Source organism: Carcharhinus amblyrhynchos, chromosome X (genome assembly GCF_965287045.1).
Source record: "Carcharhinus amblyrhynchos chromosome X, sCarAmb.v2.hapA, whole genome shotgun sequence".
NCBI lineage: Eukaryota > Metazoa > Chordata > Chondrichthyes > Carcharhiniformes > Carcharhinidae > Carcharhinus > Carcharhinus amblyrhynchos.
In genome coordinates this window covers 4,542,790-4,561,472 of record NC_137359.1, presented here as the reverse complement: position 1 = coordinate 4,561,472, position 18,683 = coordinate 4,542,790, and the positions used below count along the sequence as shown (strand labels likewise).

At 43.4% G+C, this 18,683-nt stretch overlaps 1 protein-coding gene across 4 annotated transcripts in view; it reads left to right on the top strand.

Annotated features, from left to right (window-relative positions):
• LOC145361953 (zinc finger protein 148-like) overlaps nt 1–18,683 on the top strand; it is a 146,079-nt gene that overhangs the window by 111,630 nt on the left and 15,766 nt on the right. For 3 of the 4 annotated variants that reach the window (XM_080217950.1, XM_080217952.1, XM_080217951.1), the window contains exons 5-6: nt 6,622–6,705; nt 11,080–11,198. In XM_080217950.1, coding sequence (XP_080074076.1) covers nt 6,622–6,705; nt 11,080–11,198 — 203 coding nt within the window. The remainder of the gene's footprint in view (nt 1–6,621; nt 6,706–11,079; nt 11,199–18,683) is intronic. The other variant, XM_080217953.1, reaches the window with a different exon arrangement.

Genomic DNA, 18,683 nt, shown 5'->3' with positions numbered 1-18,683 from the left:
TGTACGCTCAAACAGCTGTTGGCTCTGACTGCACTCCCCACGTGAGCCATTACTCTCGCCAGCAGTCAGAACTAAACCCTGGTTGGGAAATGAGACGTACACAGCAAACTCCTGCACTATCTGCCTGGTCTTTCTCAAATGCCTGGCGGCACCCATTTCCTCTCTCCCTGTCATAGCTTGAGTTGTGGCGTGACAACATCTACAAACATGCAATTCACGTAGCTCTTAGCGTCACTGATGCACCCCAGTGACACCAGCTGCTTCTCACCTTGTTTCTCCTTTCGGGCAAGTCTAGGATTTGAGGGCATAATCTCAGAGTAAGGGGCTTACCCACTGAAGACAGAGATGAGGAGAGGGGATTGAATAAGAGGACTATGAAGGCTGGGTTGTTAAGTCTGCTCAAGGCTGAGATAGACAAGGGATCGAGAGGTATGGGGGTAAGGCGGGAATGCGGAGTTGAGGATGATCGTATCAGATCAGTCATGTTCTTATTGAATGGCCGACTTCTGCCCCTGCATCTTATGGTCAACTTCTGAAATCCAGAGCTCAAACTGTTGCATTTGGCTACACTTCCTGCACATCTGGTTATCCAGGAGTTGAGACGTATCCTGGGGCTCCCACGTGGAAACAGGATGGCTCTAAGCTGCCTGTGTAAAAAGCTGAAACATCTGTCTGCGTGTTTGTTGACAAACTCCACTGAGGTCCTTTGGTCAATTTTAACCCAACTTGCTGGGATGATAGCTCGGAGCAAGTCACACAGGAGTCTACAGCTAACCACCCCTTCCTCGGGGTGGATATGGGGTGGGGAGAGAAGGGCAATTTGGTCTCCTTGTAGAGGATTCTGCAGCCCTGCCGATATCGTGTTTCTGCTGACTTAATGAAGCATAAACATACATTTCAAGAAAAATTTGTGTGATTAAATCCCTGACTTTCATATTTCATTTGTACTTTTTTTCCTACTTTATTTGCTTTGTGTAAAGTTGCACGCCGCATTATTGCTTGGCAAGGCAAAATGACAGATGATGCGCAAAGAGCTTCCAGCAAAAAGGCAAACGGAAAGTGACAGGCAGCAACTAGAGAAAGGAAAAATGAATAGGTTAGAGCAAGAAGTCGAGAGGTTCACCGAGACTGACAGAATCAGTGCTAGACTCTTTAAGGTGGAGATGCTGGTGTTGGACTGGGGTGAGCACGGTAAGAAGTCCAACAGGTTTACAACACTCAGCTGAGGAAGGAACAGCGCTCCGCAAGCTCATTCCAAATAAATCTTTTGGACTTTGACCTGGTAGTGAGAGACTTCTTACCAGACTCTTTAAGGAAGCTTTCATTTATGGCCTTCATCATCATTGAGTCAGATCCAGAATATATTTTCTTTCTTTCATTCTTCCATGGGATATGGGTGCCACGGGCTGGGCCAGCATTTGTTGCCCATCCTTTGTTGCCCTTTACCTGAGTGTCTCGCTTGGCCTTTTCAGAGGGCAGTTACGATTTCACGTTGCTGTGAGTCTTGTGTCCCATGTAGGCCAAACCGGGTAAGGATGGCAGATTTCCTCACCTGGAGGACGTTACTGAGCCTGGTGGGTTTGTACAACAATCGACCCAGTCTGGAATTCTGCAGTCCCGTCGGCACGCGGTGATATCAACGGGAATCCCGTGTGTTTCCCTTCGGCCACCTCCTGCCAATGGGAAACGCGCAGCTGGGAGGCTGGAGAATCTCGCCCATGGCCTCCTTTACTGACATGAGCTTTATCTTCCAGATTTATTCATTGAATTTAAATTCTACCAGCTGCCATGGTGAAATTTAAACCCATATCGGCAGAGCATTCGCCTGGGCCTCTGAATTACTAGTCTTGTGACAATATCATCGTGTCTCCTGTTGGCAGTGGAGATGTATGAATCCACCTTCAATCTGCTCCACAGATGGTAAAGAACAACTGTTGCCTCGAAGTGAGCCACTAAATGTTCCTCTAATGGAAACAACAACAAAATCCAAACACTTCTTGAAAAACATCAGAAAATTTAACAACTCGGTACATTCACAAAGAAATCTTTTTATTTTGGCCCAAGAAAGAATGTGGCCAAACATGAAATATTTAATTTTTCAACAAAGACTGAAAAGGAAGAGAGTGACATTGAAAATGGAAACTGTAGATGTTGCCTTTGATATGTGATAAATATTTAAGAGTATTAACAAACATTGGGGAAATAGGTGCAGTTAGATATTTTGATATTGAGGATTTTGAGAGTGATACTGAAGATGTGGAAAGTGATGAGTAGAAACCGGATGGTTAAAATTGACAATCAAATTCAACTAGACTCAAACCAAGTAGAACCATACAGTGCAGAAGAAGCCCTTTGACCCATTGAGTCAGCACTGACACACGAGAAACACCTGACCTCCCACCTAATCCCATTGACCAGCACTTGGCCCATAGTCCTGAACGTTATGACCTGCCAAGTGCTCATCCAGATACTTTTTAAAGGCTGTGAGGCAATTGAACCTGTGTCTCCTCGCGACTGACCCTTCAACTCAGGGGAACAGCTGCTCCTTATACACTCTGTCCATGTCTCATAACCTTGTACACCTCAATCAGGTCGTCCCTCAGTCTTCTCTGCTCCAACGAAAACAACCCAAGCCTTCCCAACCTCTCTTCATAACTGAAATACTCCATCCCAGGCAGTGTCCTGGTGTATCTCCCCTGCATCCCCTCCAGTACAATCCCATCCTTCCTATAATGTGGAGACCAGAACTGCACTCAGTACTCCAGCTGTGACCTCACCAAAGTTCTATACAACTCCCAACATCACCTCCCTGCTTTTGCAATCTGTACTTTGATTATTAAAGGCAAGTCTCCCATATATCTACTTCACCACCCCACTAACATGCCTTTCTGCCTTCAGAAATCTATGGACAACACATCAGGGTCCCTTTGTTCCACAGAACTTCTCCTGCATTCATTGAATACTTCCTTGTCAAATTACTCCTTCCAAAGTGCATCACCTTAAACTTTTCAGGGAAGCCAATGAAAGTGAGCTCATTCTGAAAATGATCATATTTTGTCAAATACCTTTTTTGAGTGTAATAATTCTGTGAATTTAGGTATTTGATGGATTAAAATTATTAATTAATTGTGTGAAAGACGGTAACTAATTGTTGAATGATTTTGTTTGGATATTCAGTCTGCACATGTCCAGAGGACAAATATCTCCACTCATTCTTTTCATTTAAAAATTTCTTTATCTTATTTTTGAAGTCTCATTTTTAATTTTAATCCATTTATTTCACGGATGAAGATCAGGTAACCTAGCTTAATAGACAATAAAAGTTAGCAAAGAAATAGACACTCGGTGGCACAGTGGTTAGCACTGCTGTCTCACGGCACCAGGGACCCGGGTTCAATTCCTGGCTTGGGTCACTGTCTGTATGGAGTTTGCACATTCTCCCCGTGTGTGCATGGGTTTTCTCCCACATTCTGAAAGGTGTGCTGGCTAGGTGCATTCACCGAAACAGATGCTGGAGTAACTTTGTTGCAGTGTAAGCCTTGCGTGTGACTAATAAATAAGCTTTAACTCACCAGCTACTCACCAGTTGGCTGCTTCTCATCTTCTGATTTTGCTATTTTACAGGGGGTTAACTTAGACATTTTATAAATAGTCGTTTAGTAGTACAGAACTTGAGTATCACTGAAAAAAGACGTTGTTGAAACTTTTCCTCTTGTACTCATCAGGACGATTTGACAATTCACGAATGTCAGTCATCAGTTAACTGGTGCATTCTCCGTAGGAATACCTCAAACCAATCATAGTCCACTTGCCAACTCATCAGTACTCTGTTTGCTTGCAGTATAAAGTTGATCTTGTGAATTGTCCTGATGAGTGCAAGGTGAGAAGCTTTGACAGCATGGGTGAGATTCTCCACAATCCCAGTTACGTGCTTCCCGCTGGCAGGATTCTCTGGACCCGCTTGACGTTGCCCTATGCCAGTGGGAAAACGAGTCTCCCACTGGCGTGAACAGCTGGAGAATTCCAGCCCACATGTCTTTTTTCAGCAATACCAAAATATTTTACCTTTATTACCTAAAAATCTTAGGTCTTACTGACAAATCCAAAACATTTTAGTGCTACTATCGTTTGTTATTTAATTTTAACTTTATCCTCTTGATCTGATTAGTTGCTAAAGCATTGATTGTAATTATATAACATCCAGGTATCCACCATTTAAAACGTTTTCTCATTGCTTATTTTTATTTTAGCGCAATTATAAATGAGGGGATATTCACCAAATTGCGCAATCTCCGTTTCTATATCAGCACAGTTACTGCACAACACCACATCCCCCTCCTGAGCCTCCTACTCCCCATCCCGCTCGCAGCTTCTCCATCCCGTTTGCCGCTTCCCCTTCCCATGGAAAGGTTAGGAGAAGAAACCAGCCAGCGGGAAGGTTGGAAGATGGATGCAGCTAGCAGGAGGGTCGGGAGAGGGCAGACACGTACGTGGGCAATGAATACCACCGCTGGAATGGTTCTGTCAAACTTGGCTAGTTCTTAATCCATTTGCTTTTCTTTTTTCCAACCCAAGTGAACGTTTTGTCTCCGTTCTTAAGTGAAATGAGCCTTGTGACCTGGTTTCAAACAAGCAAATACTAGACAGGTGTGGGAGAGCTGACAAATTCTGCATGTTTTCTTTGTTCGCAAAGAGTCTCTAAGGCTACAATGCAAGAGGAAAGGGAAAATGCTTTAAACCTTTGGTTATGCAGAATGTCATATGGACTGAACTGACACAGCCAATTCTGCTGGGCAATGGCAATTGGTAAAGACCCTGGGCTTTACAGCTGAAGTTTCTTCCCATAATTTCTCAAAGATTGTTGACTTGTGCAAAGTCTGCTTTCTAGAACCTTGCCCAGGTAGCCCCTCTTCATTTGAACATATCAATGGTGTGCGTTGATTGGCTATTCAACTCTGGAAGATATCACAACTGAGCTTGATGCTGCCTTCACCCGTTGTTTCCACATTCACGCTTCACTGGGTTGTGATTAGAAATGGGAGCCCTGGCTGATTATTCCAATTATTTCTCTCTCTCTCCTGTTTTCCGTAATGGATTATGCTGGGACCAGTCTTGGCACTGCAGATGTTGCTGTGGGTGAGATCAACTAAACTCCAACCAGGAATTAACTTTGCCACCATCTCTGGCTGCACAGCTCAATTCCACACTCAGTAGTATATCAAACACTGAGCGATCAGTCATTCCTGAAGATTTGTTTGAACACACGAGTGGCATTGCTTAAATACAGCATTGTTATCGGACAACAAATTTTATGAAATTGGGTGCACAAAATGGAAGCAAACTAAAGCTATCCTCAGAGCCCTCCACTAAAATCACAAAGTAACAGACACTGATCAGAAGGCAAGAGCATGCTTTTAGAATGCAAATGAGGGCTAGCACATAAGGGAAATTGGACAGGATGGCACCTACAGGAACGAAATTAAAGAACACATCCCCACCCCATCAAAATCAGCACTTCTAAACCAGTCAAACAGCCCATGGAGACACCTAAAATTAACACAGTTAAGGAAGCGTCCCTGGCCCCTCAAACCTCTTTGAGATCAATAACACACACCTATGGTTCAAACCCCAGAGATTCCAGCCCATTGATAACCAACCAGACAAAAATGATTAACACACACTTAAAACAATTGCTCCGACACTCGAAAACATCGAAACAGGATGGCTGAAGTCAAATACTGTAAATAAAGGATTAGCATTTGAAACGCGAAGTTCAGGTATAACTGTAGCCCGTTGTGGGGGAGCCTTTAGAGCACTTTTGGGACTGTCCGACTGTATGTCCTGACTGTGCTTCTCCGTCGACGTAAAAAGAAAATAAAGCTGTGCCGTTATTGAACTTCACCCTGAGTCCGTAGTGGTCGTTTCGCCCACTCGCGCTAACAGCATCATTGTCAGCAGGCTTCTTAAAGTCAGTTTACAACAATATCAATCCAAAGCACGTACTATCCATAGGCATCAGCAGATCGTATGTTACTACACCTCAGATTTGCTTTGTGTGTGTGTGCGCACGCGGTGTGAGTATGCGAGAGTATGCATGTATGTGTGTGCATGCACGAGTGTGTGAAAATGTGTGTGCACGCATGTGAGAGAGTATGCGAGTGTGTGTGTGTGCGCGTGTGCGTGTCAGTGTCTATTTTACTAATTTAAGAGAATTGAAGCCACTAACTATGAAAGATCAGTCCCAAGATTTGGTGTCATCCATTGCTTACATGACTGAGAATGGTTTGAATAGACTTTCCATCAACACCTTTTACAGCTGACGAGGGGATGTGTGTGAATTATTTCTCATGATGGTTGTGAGGACAAGCTTTATCAGAGCAACAAAAAGGGATACTGTCTCTATTTGCCTTATTTTGTTTAATGAAGACAGTTGAGCTACGTTCAGCTCAGGAGCTTCATGGTAAGAAAGTATCTCGAGTCGCTTGCAGGACACCTTTTGGAACAAATCCAACATTCATAGTTCTTAGCAAGTATCTTAGATTGCTAGGTCGAGAAGAATAATTTTAGTCATTTACATCCTGAGTGAGCTGAGGAGAAATTTGGATTTTGTTTTGCTTTTAGGTGAAAAGCCATATCAGTGCAGCCAATGTAGCATGCGATTTATCCAGAAGTACCTACTGCAGAGACATGAGAAGATACACACGGGTAAGTGAAATATCAGGAGCTGGTGCTGGTGACACGAGATAACCATAGTCTGTGAAACTCCTTAAAGAGACATTATCCCTTTTGTTGACCTACAAAAAAAGATGAAAGTACAAGTGTTAAAGCGTTCAAAACTGTACGCAGTATTTGTGTCATTCACTTCTTGTTTGTGAATACAAGGAGCAGAAGTGTATCTTGGTTGGCCAAGCTACAGCAGGGTGAAATTTTAAACAGTTCTCTCTTCAGATCTCAGTTCTTGCAAAATAGCAGGTTATTTGAAATCCTTCTGAGTAATGAAGGCGCATTCACCTGTCAAATGTGCGTCACTTTTCTGTCTGACAAGATCCACAAAGTGTATTTTCTGAACAGGTGTATTATGGCATGGATTTGGGGAACTGTAAAGGACTAAAACTCTTGATTCCTTTATTGAATGTATCAAAAAAAATTCAGAACATCCTGCATTTTGATCTCGATGCAGAGGGCTTCTGTAACCATCAAAGGTTTTGACAAATTCACATCGTATTGTCACAGATACCATGTATATCGCTACTCTATTCTGTCACAGTTCATTATTGCTAAAATAGCATACAGCTTACTAAATGTGATTGCTGAAGAGATACCGTACAGCCTAGGTAAGCGAAGAAAGAGGGATACTGTCTCTTTATTTTCCTACCTGAACTGCAGACTGTTCTATTTCGCCCATTTCCTGATATGATACATTAAAATGAAGGCAATTGAACAGGAACACTATATGCCTTCCATAATATACTTTGACAGCATAATATACACCCTGGGACACAGAATGTGACAGTGTAATACACGCTCCCCTCCCCTCCCCCCCCCTCGGCACTGGGACATACTCTGTGACAGTGTAATGCAGTAAAAAGTCTCAGCGCCAGGTTGCAGTCCAGCAGGTTTGTTTGGTAGCAAGCGCCACTAGCTTTCAGAGCGCTGCTCCTTCGTCAGCTGACTGGGGAGTTCTGATCACACATAATGCAGCCAGCCCTGGGACACACTCTGCAACAATGTAATACCCCTCCTGCCCCACTGTGACAGTGTAATACACCCTCCACTTCAAGACACATATGGCAGCTTCTCTGTCGAACCATTTAACCCTTGATGGCATCGGCCCCATACGCCATCTCATCTGATGCCCTTGCACCTCCCTTTGGACTCATTCTTTACTTTGACTCCTGCAGTGTTTTTGTACTGGGTGAAATTTGGATCCTTCTCTCTCCCTCTATCCACAAAATTAATGTACACAGTGGGCAGAATTTTACGCTGACCCAAGGTGGGTTCCGAGGCAGGGGTGGGGAGCGTAACATTTAATAGACACAATTTCCCCCTAGGAACCTGCCTGCCCAAACCCAGGCGCAGTTTCTTGCATGGATGGGCAGGGTCCCGTTTACTTAGGTTCTTAAGTGGCCACTGAAGGGCCATATTCCACCCAGCCTCAATCTTGAGGTTGATGGGTAGGGTGGGAAAGTGACATTTAAAGTTTTCCTCATCTCGGGCGGACAGGAGGGGAAAGATCTTTCTGAAGATCCCCAGTAAGTGGTGGCAACCCCCCCACCCCCCCACCACCCCGTGACATTGGCACCCCTAAACCCCCTTACACAACTTTAGACTGTAACAAAGAACCCCTCAGTATAACCACGGAATCTCAGTGCTCACTTTGATGCCAACGTTCTTGATGAGTCAGTGTGGTATGGCGTGGTGTAGGTTGGTGGCGTGATGGGCGGACTAGTGGTTGGGTAGGGCAGAGTTGGGTTGGGGGGAGGGGTGTCGTCATGTCAGGTTGGTGTGGACGGTGAGGGGGGAAAGGGGAATTGTTGCGTTTCTGAGTTCAGTTACCCTGATTTAATCTCTGAATTAGGCCAGAGATTAGCTGTAACATTCCCATGGTAAATTTTCACATAAGCCCCACATACCTACCCCAAGTTTCTGACACTGAGCTCAGGGTTGGAGACGTTCACCTAGAGTCCCAAGTAGCACAGATTTCCCCATCCGAAGTTGAAACTCCCTGGGAATGTAAGTGTATGTGTGTGCACCAGGACTTCCTGAGGGTCCCCATGCACAGTGTATTCTCAAAGCCAGATTTTTCTGATCTGGACATGGAGGGGGGGATTCAGGCCAGTATTTCCTTATGTGTCTCTCATTCTACCGCTAGTCACCTCAAATCTGTGTCCTCTGGTTGCTGTCCCTTCTGCCACTGGAACCGTTTCTCCTTCTTTACTGTTTTAAACCCTTTGATGATTTCAACACTTTTAGCAAATATCCTCGCAATGTTCTAGAACATAGAACACTACAGCACAAACAGGCCCTTCGGCCCACAAGTTGTGCCGATTGCATCCATACCTACCAAGCCATAGAACTATCTGTAACTCCCAATCCCATTAGATCCCATATACTCATCCAGAAGTCTTTTAAAAGACCCCAGCGAGTTCGCCTCTACCACCACTGATGGCAGCCGATTCCACTCACTCACCACCCTCTGAGTGAAAAACTTACCCCTAACATCTCCTCTGTACTTGCTTCCCAGCACCTTAAACCTGTGTCTTCTCGTAGTGACCATTTCAGCCCTGGGAAATAGCCTCCGAGAATCCACCCTATCTATTCCTCTCAACATTTTATAAACCTCTATCAGGTCGCCTCTCAACCTTCGTCTCTCCAGGGAGAAGAGACCGAGCTCCCTCAACCTATCTTCATAAGGCATGCCTCCCAATCCAGGCAACATCCTTGTAAATGTCCTCTGCACCCTCTCAATAGCTTCCACATCCTTCCTGTAGTGAGGTGACCAGAACTGCGCACAGTACTCCAACTGGGGTCTGATGAGGGTCTTATAAAGTTGTAGCATTACCTCCCGACTCCTAAACTCAATCCCTCGATTAATGAAGGCCAGTACACCATACGCCTTCTTGACCACATCCTCCACCTACGAGGCCGATTTAAGAGTCCTATGGACCCGGACCCCAAGATCCTTCTGCTCTTCAACACTGCTAAGACTCCTGCCCTTGATAGTGTACTCGTTCATCCCATTGGCCCTGCCAAAATGGGCCACTACACATTTATCCGGGTTGAAGTCCATCTGCCACTTCTCCGCCCAGTCTTGCATCCTATCTATGTCCCGCTGCAACTTCTGACATCCCTCCAGACTATCCACAACACCACCAACCTTCGTATCGTCAGCGAACTTACTAACCCATCCCTCCACTTCCTCATCCAGGTCATTTATGAAAATGACAAACAGCAAGGGTCCTAGAACAGATCCCTGGGGCACTCGTGACCGACCTCCATGCAGAAAAAGTCCCATCCACAACCACTCTCTGCCTTCTGCAGGCAAGCCAGTTCTGGATCCACAAGGCCAAAGCCCCTTGGATCCAATGCCCTCTCACCTTCTCAAGAAGCCTTACATGGGGGACCTTATCAAATGCCTTGCTGAAGTCCATGTAAACCATATCCACTGCTCTCTGTTCTCTGCTCTCTTAAGGAGAACAGTTCTCTGCTCTCTTAAGGAGAACAACCCCAGCTTCTCAAGGTAGCTAAAGTTCCTCAGCATTGAACCCTCTCTAAGGCCTTGATATCCTTCCAAAAGTGTCTTGCCCAGAATTGGAAGCGGTAGTCCAGCTGAGGTCTAATCAGTGTCTTTTATGTCTTATGCTTTTGTTCTCTATTCCTCCCACACTCTACTATATCAGGACCTTCACACCAATGTAATACAGCAGTCAGATCAAAGGGGCACTCTTAATAAGTCGCCCTCTTAGGCCACTGTGATGTGCCTAGATTCTTACTTTGATATTAATAAAGCGGGCCGCTTCAGTGACAATATAGTGTGCCAGATCCTCACTGTAGATATGTGGTGCACTATCACTGATTCACACAGGATGAGACATGGCAATACACAGGGAATCTTATTGTAAGCTACCAACCCGTAGGTGTGATGCTGTTCAGTCAGACTACTCTCTGTGCCACAGTCAGATCAAATGGGGCCAGTTCAGTTTGGGAAACCCGGTCGGCATGGCTGAGTTGGGCCGAAGGGCCTGTTTCCACGCTGTATATATCTATGACTCTATATGGAAATGCACTTTGACCTCATTGTTTCATGGATGTATGGGCTTCCTCACTGTTAGTTTGGTATACCGGCTCACTGAGTGTGATGTGCGGACCCCTTCCTTTTTAACAATACCATACCAAACCAATCGCTGTGATACTGCAGCATTTACTTTGACAACCATCTTCCTGACAGTTCACTCTGACACTCCAAGAGAAGTAAGCTGGGAGGAGAAATTCACAGCCAAAGTTAAAAGCTATTTTATATCAAAGGTTCTTGTACAAAAAAAAACCATGAATTCGAAGATTCTTTCTTTGATTTCACAGGTGAGAAGCCATTCCACTGTGATGAATGTGACATGAGGTTTATTCAGAAGTACCATATGGAACGACACAAACGGACACACAGTGGGGAGAAACCATACCAGTGTGAATACTGCCTACAGGTACTGTATTATAGGAGCAGCGTTAATACTGACTACAATAACTGTTACAGGAGCAACCCGGATACTGACTGCTACCTATTGTATCGCAAGAACAGTGTTAATAGTGACTAAGTTTTTGTATTACAGGAACTGTGTTAATATTTAGTACAAGTTTCTGTATTACAGGAGCAATGTGAAAGTTACTACAAGGACCAGTGTTAATATCATTACAAGGGACTCAATTACAGGGCAGTGTTAATTGTTACGATCCTCATAGAGACTGATAACATTTTAAAAGGGGTGAATTTCCCCAGATAGCCCCAAATAAACTGGTAGACAAGAGTTGCACTTTTTAAGACTTTTACTGTAACACAAACTAAAATTAACATGATTCGAGCATTAATTGTCAGGCAACTAATAAACTAAAGAAAAGTTTGCATTACCTAACACAACTAAGGTGTGTCTTGCACAGCAATTGTGCTTTGCACCGCCTTTCTGGTAGATATGTGACATGAAAGCAACTGCCCCAAAATCACTCAGCTCTCCAGCAGAGGTTCACTTCTCCCCACCACACCACATTGAAATGTCCATTGTCCTTCAGCAATTGTTCCCCTCCACTGAGTTTTCCCAAATAAGATTATCTCTGGTGAGGTACACCTCCGATGACTCCCTGTTCATCTTCAAGATCCTTTGTTTTGAACAGAAACTGAACTCTTAAAAGCATCCTGCTTGGTCATTAACACAAAACATTTCTCTCTACTTTTCCACAACAGTAGCTTCCTGTGTCTCAAGTGCAGTTGTTCTTTCTCTGTGAGATACTGTGAAAAGTGTTCAAACTGCCACCCCACCTCAGTGGGTTTCTATTTAAGTATCTCTCCCCACATCAACCAGATCACATGGGCCTTACTCCGGACTGAGATGTTTGTCAGGAATCTAATAATTACCCCCTGCGATTTTCAGAATGTTGTGTCTACCTTAAGGTAACGCATTTTCAAATATCAACGTCTTGTAAAATTCAGCGCCTGTGACATCATATTCGTTACAAAAGGCAGCAATGACAAGTGATTGAATTCCAACAATAACTCATATTTATTCTGTGCCTTTAATGTAATGAAACACCCAAGGTGATTCACAGGAGAATTATAAAAGTCTGACACCGAGCCAGATGAGTTACTGGGTGGGTTTTTACGGCTTTGCTCGACCTGAGACTGGAAAATCCCACCTGAAGTCAACGGAACTTCCAATTCCCATGGCAAGCGGGGTGGCATAATTCAGGTGACTAAATCAGATCACAAAAATCTTGGTCAAACGCGTAGATTTTAAGAGAGTCTTGAAAGAGAAAAACAAGTTAGAAAGACACAGACTTGTCGGAATTTCAGAGCTTGGGGCTGAGGCGGCTGGAAAGTATGACCACCAATGGTGGGTCAGTTATGAGTGGGACTGTATAAGAGGCCAGAATCAGAGGAGCGCAGATAACTTGGTGGGTTGTGGCGCTGCAGGTGAGTATAGAGATAGAGAGGACGAGGCCATGGAGGAATTTGAGAACCAGGATAAGAATTTTAAAATCAAAATATTGCTGGTAATATTTGTAGGGATATTAGGAAATGAGAGAAGATAAGACATGAACAGCAGGGGTTGTGGATGGCCTTAAGTTTACTGAAGATATGATGTGGGGGAGGAGCTAGGGGTGTGTTGGAACAGTCCAGTCCAGGGGTAACAGTGGCAGGAATGGGAAGCACAGCTAATATTGCCTAAACCTCCATTGTCAGAAGATTGAGACTTCAAGCCCATTTCTTGACCCAAGCTCATAAACTGGGCTGCCAACTTAGCGCAGTGCTGAGGGAGTGTGACATTATCAGAGGTCCTTTTATTTTGGATGAGATGCTAAATGCGTGCTTTTTCAGGTGAAAGTTAAGATCCAGTGGTGCAGCTTGATATTAGGCATGGAAGTTCTCCCTGTGCCATGGTAACCATTTCTCCCTCAGCCAGCATTGTAGATTCATTGGTCAGTTATCCCCTTAGCTACACAAATGGGAGTTCTGTTATAACTACTTGCTGCTCTCTGTTTTGTTGCAGGAGCAACATGAATATTACCGATGGGCAATAACTACAATTCCAAATAATGTCTATAGGTCTTACTGAACATATTTAATTACAATGGCAGTTCTGCTCACAAGCAGTGAGCAATGTCTGAAGCTATCAGGCAATGGTGAGGTATTCATACTGCCCAAAGGTATTGTATTACACCAATAACAATATGACATTATAGGAACATTATAGAACCCTACATGGGTTCCGGATACTGCCTAATAATAGTGTTGAAGAGGACGGTAAAAACTGTTTAAGCAAGCTGTATTGCAGGAAAATGTGAAAATGGCAAAAATATATTATTATATGTATTTTGAATACTTCCTACATGACCTGATTCTAGGAGCAATGCAAATAGCATGCACAGACCTTGTATTACAGGAGCAATGCAAATATCACCTACATGACCTGTGTTACAGAAACAATGCAAATAGCACCAACAGGGACTGTGTTACAGGAGCAATGCAAATAGTACCCCACAGTGCCTGTATTACAGGGGCAATGCAAATGGTACCTACAATGCCTGTATTACAGAAGCGCTGCAATAGCACCTACCAGTCTCATATTACAGGAGCAATGCAAGTAGCCCCAGGGACTGTATTACAGGAGCAAGGTAAATAGCACCTACATGACCTGTATTTGAGGGGCAATATAAATAGCACTTACATGAACTGTATTACAGGAGCAATGCAAATAGCACCTACTGTGCTAGTATAACAGGGGCAATGCAAATGGTACCTACAATGGTGGCATTACAGGAGCCATGCAAATAACACCGACAGGGCTTGTATTACAGGAGCAATGCAAATAGTATGCTCAGATCCTGTATTACAGGAGCAATGCAAATGGTACCTATGATGCCTCTGTTACAAGAGCAATGCAAATATTTCCTGCATGATCTGTATTACAGGAGCAATGCAAAACGCACCCCATAGTGCCTGTATTACAGAAGCAATGCAACAGCACCTATCAGTCTCATATTACAGGAGCAATGCAAACAGCACCCTCAGGGACTTATTACAAGAGCAATATAAATAACACCTAGATGACCTATATTACAGGAGAAATGCAAATGGCACCTACAGTACCTATGTTACAGGAGCAATGCAAAAACATGCACAGACCCTCTGTTACAGGAGCAATGCGAATAGTATCTTTAGGACCTGTGTTACAGGGGCAATGCAAATGGTACCTACAATGCCTGCATTACAGAAGCAATGCAGTAGCATCTACCAGTCTCATTACAGTAGCAATGCAAATAGCACCCACAGAGGCTGTATTACAGGGGCTATGCACATGGTACTACAATGCCTGCATTGTAAGAGCAATGCAAATAGCATCTTTAGGGCCTGTGTTACAGGAGCAATGCAAATGGTACCTATAATGCCTGCATTACAGGAACAATGCAATAGCACCTACTAGTCTCATATTACAGGAGCAATGCAAATAGCACCCACAAAGACTGTATTAATTGGACAATGCAAGTGGTACCTACAATGACTGCATTAGAGGAGCAATAGAAATGGCACCGACAGGGCCTGTGTTACAGGAGCAATGCAAATAGCACCTACAGGCCCTGTGTTACAGGTGCAATGCAAACACCACCTCCATGACTTGTGTTAGAGGAGCAATGCAAATAGCACTTAAAAGGTCTGTATTACAGTAGCAATGCAAATAGCACCTGCAATGCCTGCATTACAGGAGCAATGCAAATAGAACCTACATGACCTGTATTGCAGCAGCAATGCAATAGTACCTCCAGTGCCTGTATTACAGGAGCAATGCAAATACCACCTACATGACCTGTTTTACAGGTGCAATGCAAATAGCACCTGCCGTGCCTTTATTACAGGAGCAATGCAAATAGCATCCACTGACCCTGTATTACAGGAGCAATGCAAATAGCCCCTCCAGTGCCTGAAAACAGGAGCAATGCAAATAGCACTGAAAGGGCTGTCTTACAGAGCAATGCAAATAGTGTCTACAGACCCTGTGTTACAGGAACAATGCAGATAGCACCTACATGACCTGTATTACAGAAGCAATGCAAATAGCACTTAAAGGGCCTGTATTACAGGAGCAATGCAAATAGTCGCTGCAGTGCCTGTATTACAGGAGCAATGCAAATACCACCTACATGACCTGTATTACAGGAGCAATGCAATAGTACCTCCAGTGCCTGTATTACAGGAGCAATGCAAATACCACCTACATGACCTGTTTTACAGGTGCAATGCAAATAGCACCTGCAGTGCCTTTATTACAGGAGCAATGCAAATAGCATCCACAGACCCTGTATTACAGGAGCAATGCAAATAGTGTCTACAGACCCTGTGTTACAGGAACAATGCAAATAGCACCTACAGGGCCTATATTACAAGAGTGCAGTACCTACAGGTTCTTTATTACACGGATGTGTAAATACTGCTGGAATTCAGTAGCGCTACTGGCAATAATTACAGGCACAGAACAACTATTGCATTACAGATGTATTGCAGGAGTAATCTGAATGCCATCTTAAGTAATGTATTAGGGAGCAATGTGAATACTGCTCAAAGTCCTGTATTGCAGAAGTATTTTGAGTAATGCTCACAAATCTTGCATTACAAATTGAATACAATTGCTAGCACAAGTAGATTAACGCAATAATGTGAAAACTGTCCGCAAAGTACAGCCCCTGCATTATAGACACACTAGAATTAGATTTTATTGTATCGGTAACATGCTTATTATCTATGTTGTAGCATTAGAAGTATAATGTGAAAACTGCCTACGTAAACTACCACAGGATCTGTATTACAGCAGCAATGTAAAAATACCTAAAGGTCCAGTGCTGAGACTGCCTGAAGATCTTGCATTACAGCCGCGTTGCTACTGCTATTTACAGGCGCAATACAAATATTGGCCAAGAGTATAATATCACTATAGCAGCAATGCAGAGTTCATCCAAACACAATTATTGCAGCAGTGATGCAGATATTGGTGAATGCTTCTGACAGCAGCAATGCAAATATTACAGAAAGATACAGTTTTACTGCAGCAAGGTGAATATTGCTAAATGGGTCTGTGTTGTGGAAGCAGTACGAACATTGCTCAAAGCTCCAATGTTGTAACATCAGTTCAGATATTGGCCTCAGGTCTTGTGTTGCAGTAGTAATGCCTAAATGTCTGGTATAATATAGCAGCCATACAAATATTGTCCAAAGGTCAAATACAGCAGAGGCAATGAATGCATTGCCCAAATGTGCGACAATACAGTCCCATCACACAAACCAGCCTCCCATCCATTGACTCCGTCTACACTTCCCGCTGCCTCGGCAAAGCAGCCGGCATAATTAAGGACCCCACACACCCCGGACATTCTCTCTTCCACCTTCTTCCATCGGGAAAAAGATACAAAAGTCTGAGGTCACGTACCGACCGACTCAAGAACAGCTTCTTCCCTGCTGCTGTCAGACTTTTGAATGGACCTACCTCGCATTAAGTTGATCTTTCCCTACACCCTCGCTGTGACTGTAACACTACATTCTGCACCCTCTCCTTTCCTTCTCTATGAATGGTATGCTTTGTCGGTATAGTGCACAAGAAACAATACTTTTCACTGTATACTAATACATGTGACAATAATAAATCAAATCAGCTCCTGTATCCCAGCAGCAATGCAAATATTGCCAAAAGGTTCTGCAGTATAGCGCAGAAATGCAAACATAGCTGGAAGAACTTGTATTCCAGTATCAATGCAAATGTTGTCCAAACGTGCAGTGTAGTAGCAGCAATACAAATATAGTGCAGAGTGCAGCAGCAGTATAAATACTGCCCAAAGGTTCTATGTTGGAACACCAGCGCAAATACTGTTCAAAAGTACAGTATCACAGCAACAATGCAATTAATGCTCAAAGATCCCATAGTACAACAACAATGCAAATGTTGTCTAACAGGTTTATATTACCCAAGCTCCTGTATTACAGCAGCAATGCAATTACTGCCCAAAGGTCCTATATTTCAGCAGCAATAAATGTATTGTCCAATGGTTTAATATTCCAGGAGTGTGCCTTCAGGTACAGTATCTACAGTTCAGTCAGAATAATGCTTGTAGATAGTGTATTACAGGGGCTGTGTAAACATTGCCAATGGATACTATATTACTGCCAACATGTAGTGTAATATAGCCACGAAACAAATTCTGATATTTTGCATTGTCATTACGGTCTTATAGAAGCATTGCAAAATTTACCTCATGGGATTGTATTACAGATGCAGTCCCAACACTACCTGACACTCCTGTGCTATAGCAGTAATGAAAATAATGCATCCTGGTCATGCATTTGAGGAGAAATACTACCTGTTAATATAACGTTGCAAGTACGGTGTGAAGATTGGCTGAGCTTTGAATCATGCTTTTAGTGCTATATTAAAGAAGCAGTGTGTCTGCTGTCCATTGCACTGGGGTTGTGTGAATAATCCTTACAGTTTTAGATTACAGGGTAAATGCTGCTGACAGGATCTGTATTGACGCATTAACCTGAGCAGTCTTTACAATACCGTATTACATGATTTTTGCAAATCTTGTCTATAGTTATTGTATCAAAGGAGTATTGGAAATACTGTGCAAAGGTACTAAAATGCAGCCTATATCTCCTGTTTTGCAGGGTGACTGAGAATGCTGCTTACCGGGTGTGTCGGTTAGGCACAATATGGATATTGTGTAAAGATACTGTATTTCATCAGTTATTTGATTACTGTCCACAGTGTGGAAATACGACCTGTAGTTACTTCAACAGGAGAAGCATGACTTGAGCCTGTGGGACTGCATTACATGTTGTTAATTGTTAGTTATAATGGACCTTGTATCCATAAAATATTATATCTGAAAACTGAACGTGCTAAATATCAGTACCATTTTCAGCAATATCAAGGATACAAACTGGTTCAGTGATGCCCCATTCATTTTCCTTTATCTTTTAGCCAACACATTGTCTCTCAGACTGGGTTGCTGTTGGCTTTCCTAAGGACATGATTAAAATAGCAGTTGGGGAGCATTGTTAAATGCACTTATATGGCACTGAAATTTCAAATCAATGTCTCTACCCGAGCTGTCATTGAATATCCTGACAAGCACTGTATTTGAACCAGATTAACACATACATTTGTGTTGGAGGAAAGGGGTGAAGAATGGTGACAGCGCAGAAAGAGGCTCTTCAGCCTGTAGTGTCTGTGCTGGCTCTCTGAAGGAGTATTCATCTGGTGTCACTATTTTGCTTTCTTCTCTAGCCTCGCACGGTTCCTTTGAGAAATTATTCCAATTACCTCTTGAATGTTTCAGTTGAACTTGTCTGCACCATAATCTCAGACAGTGCATTCTAGATCAGTTCCTCATGTCTCCATGCCCTTTTTGATAATTACTTCATACATGCACCC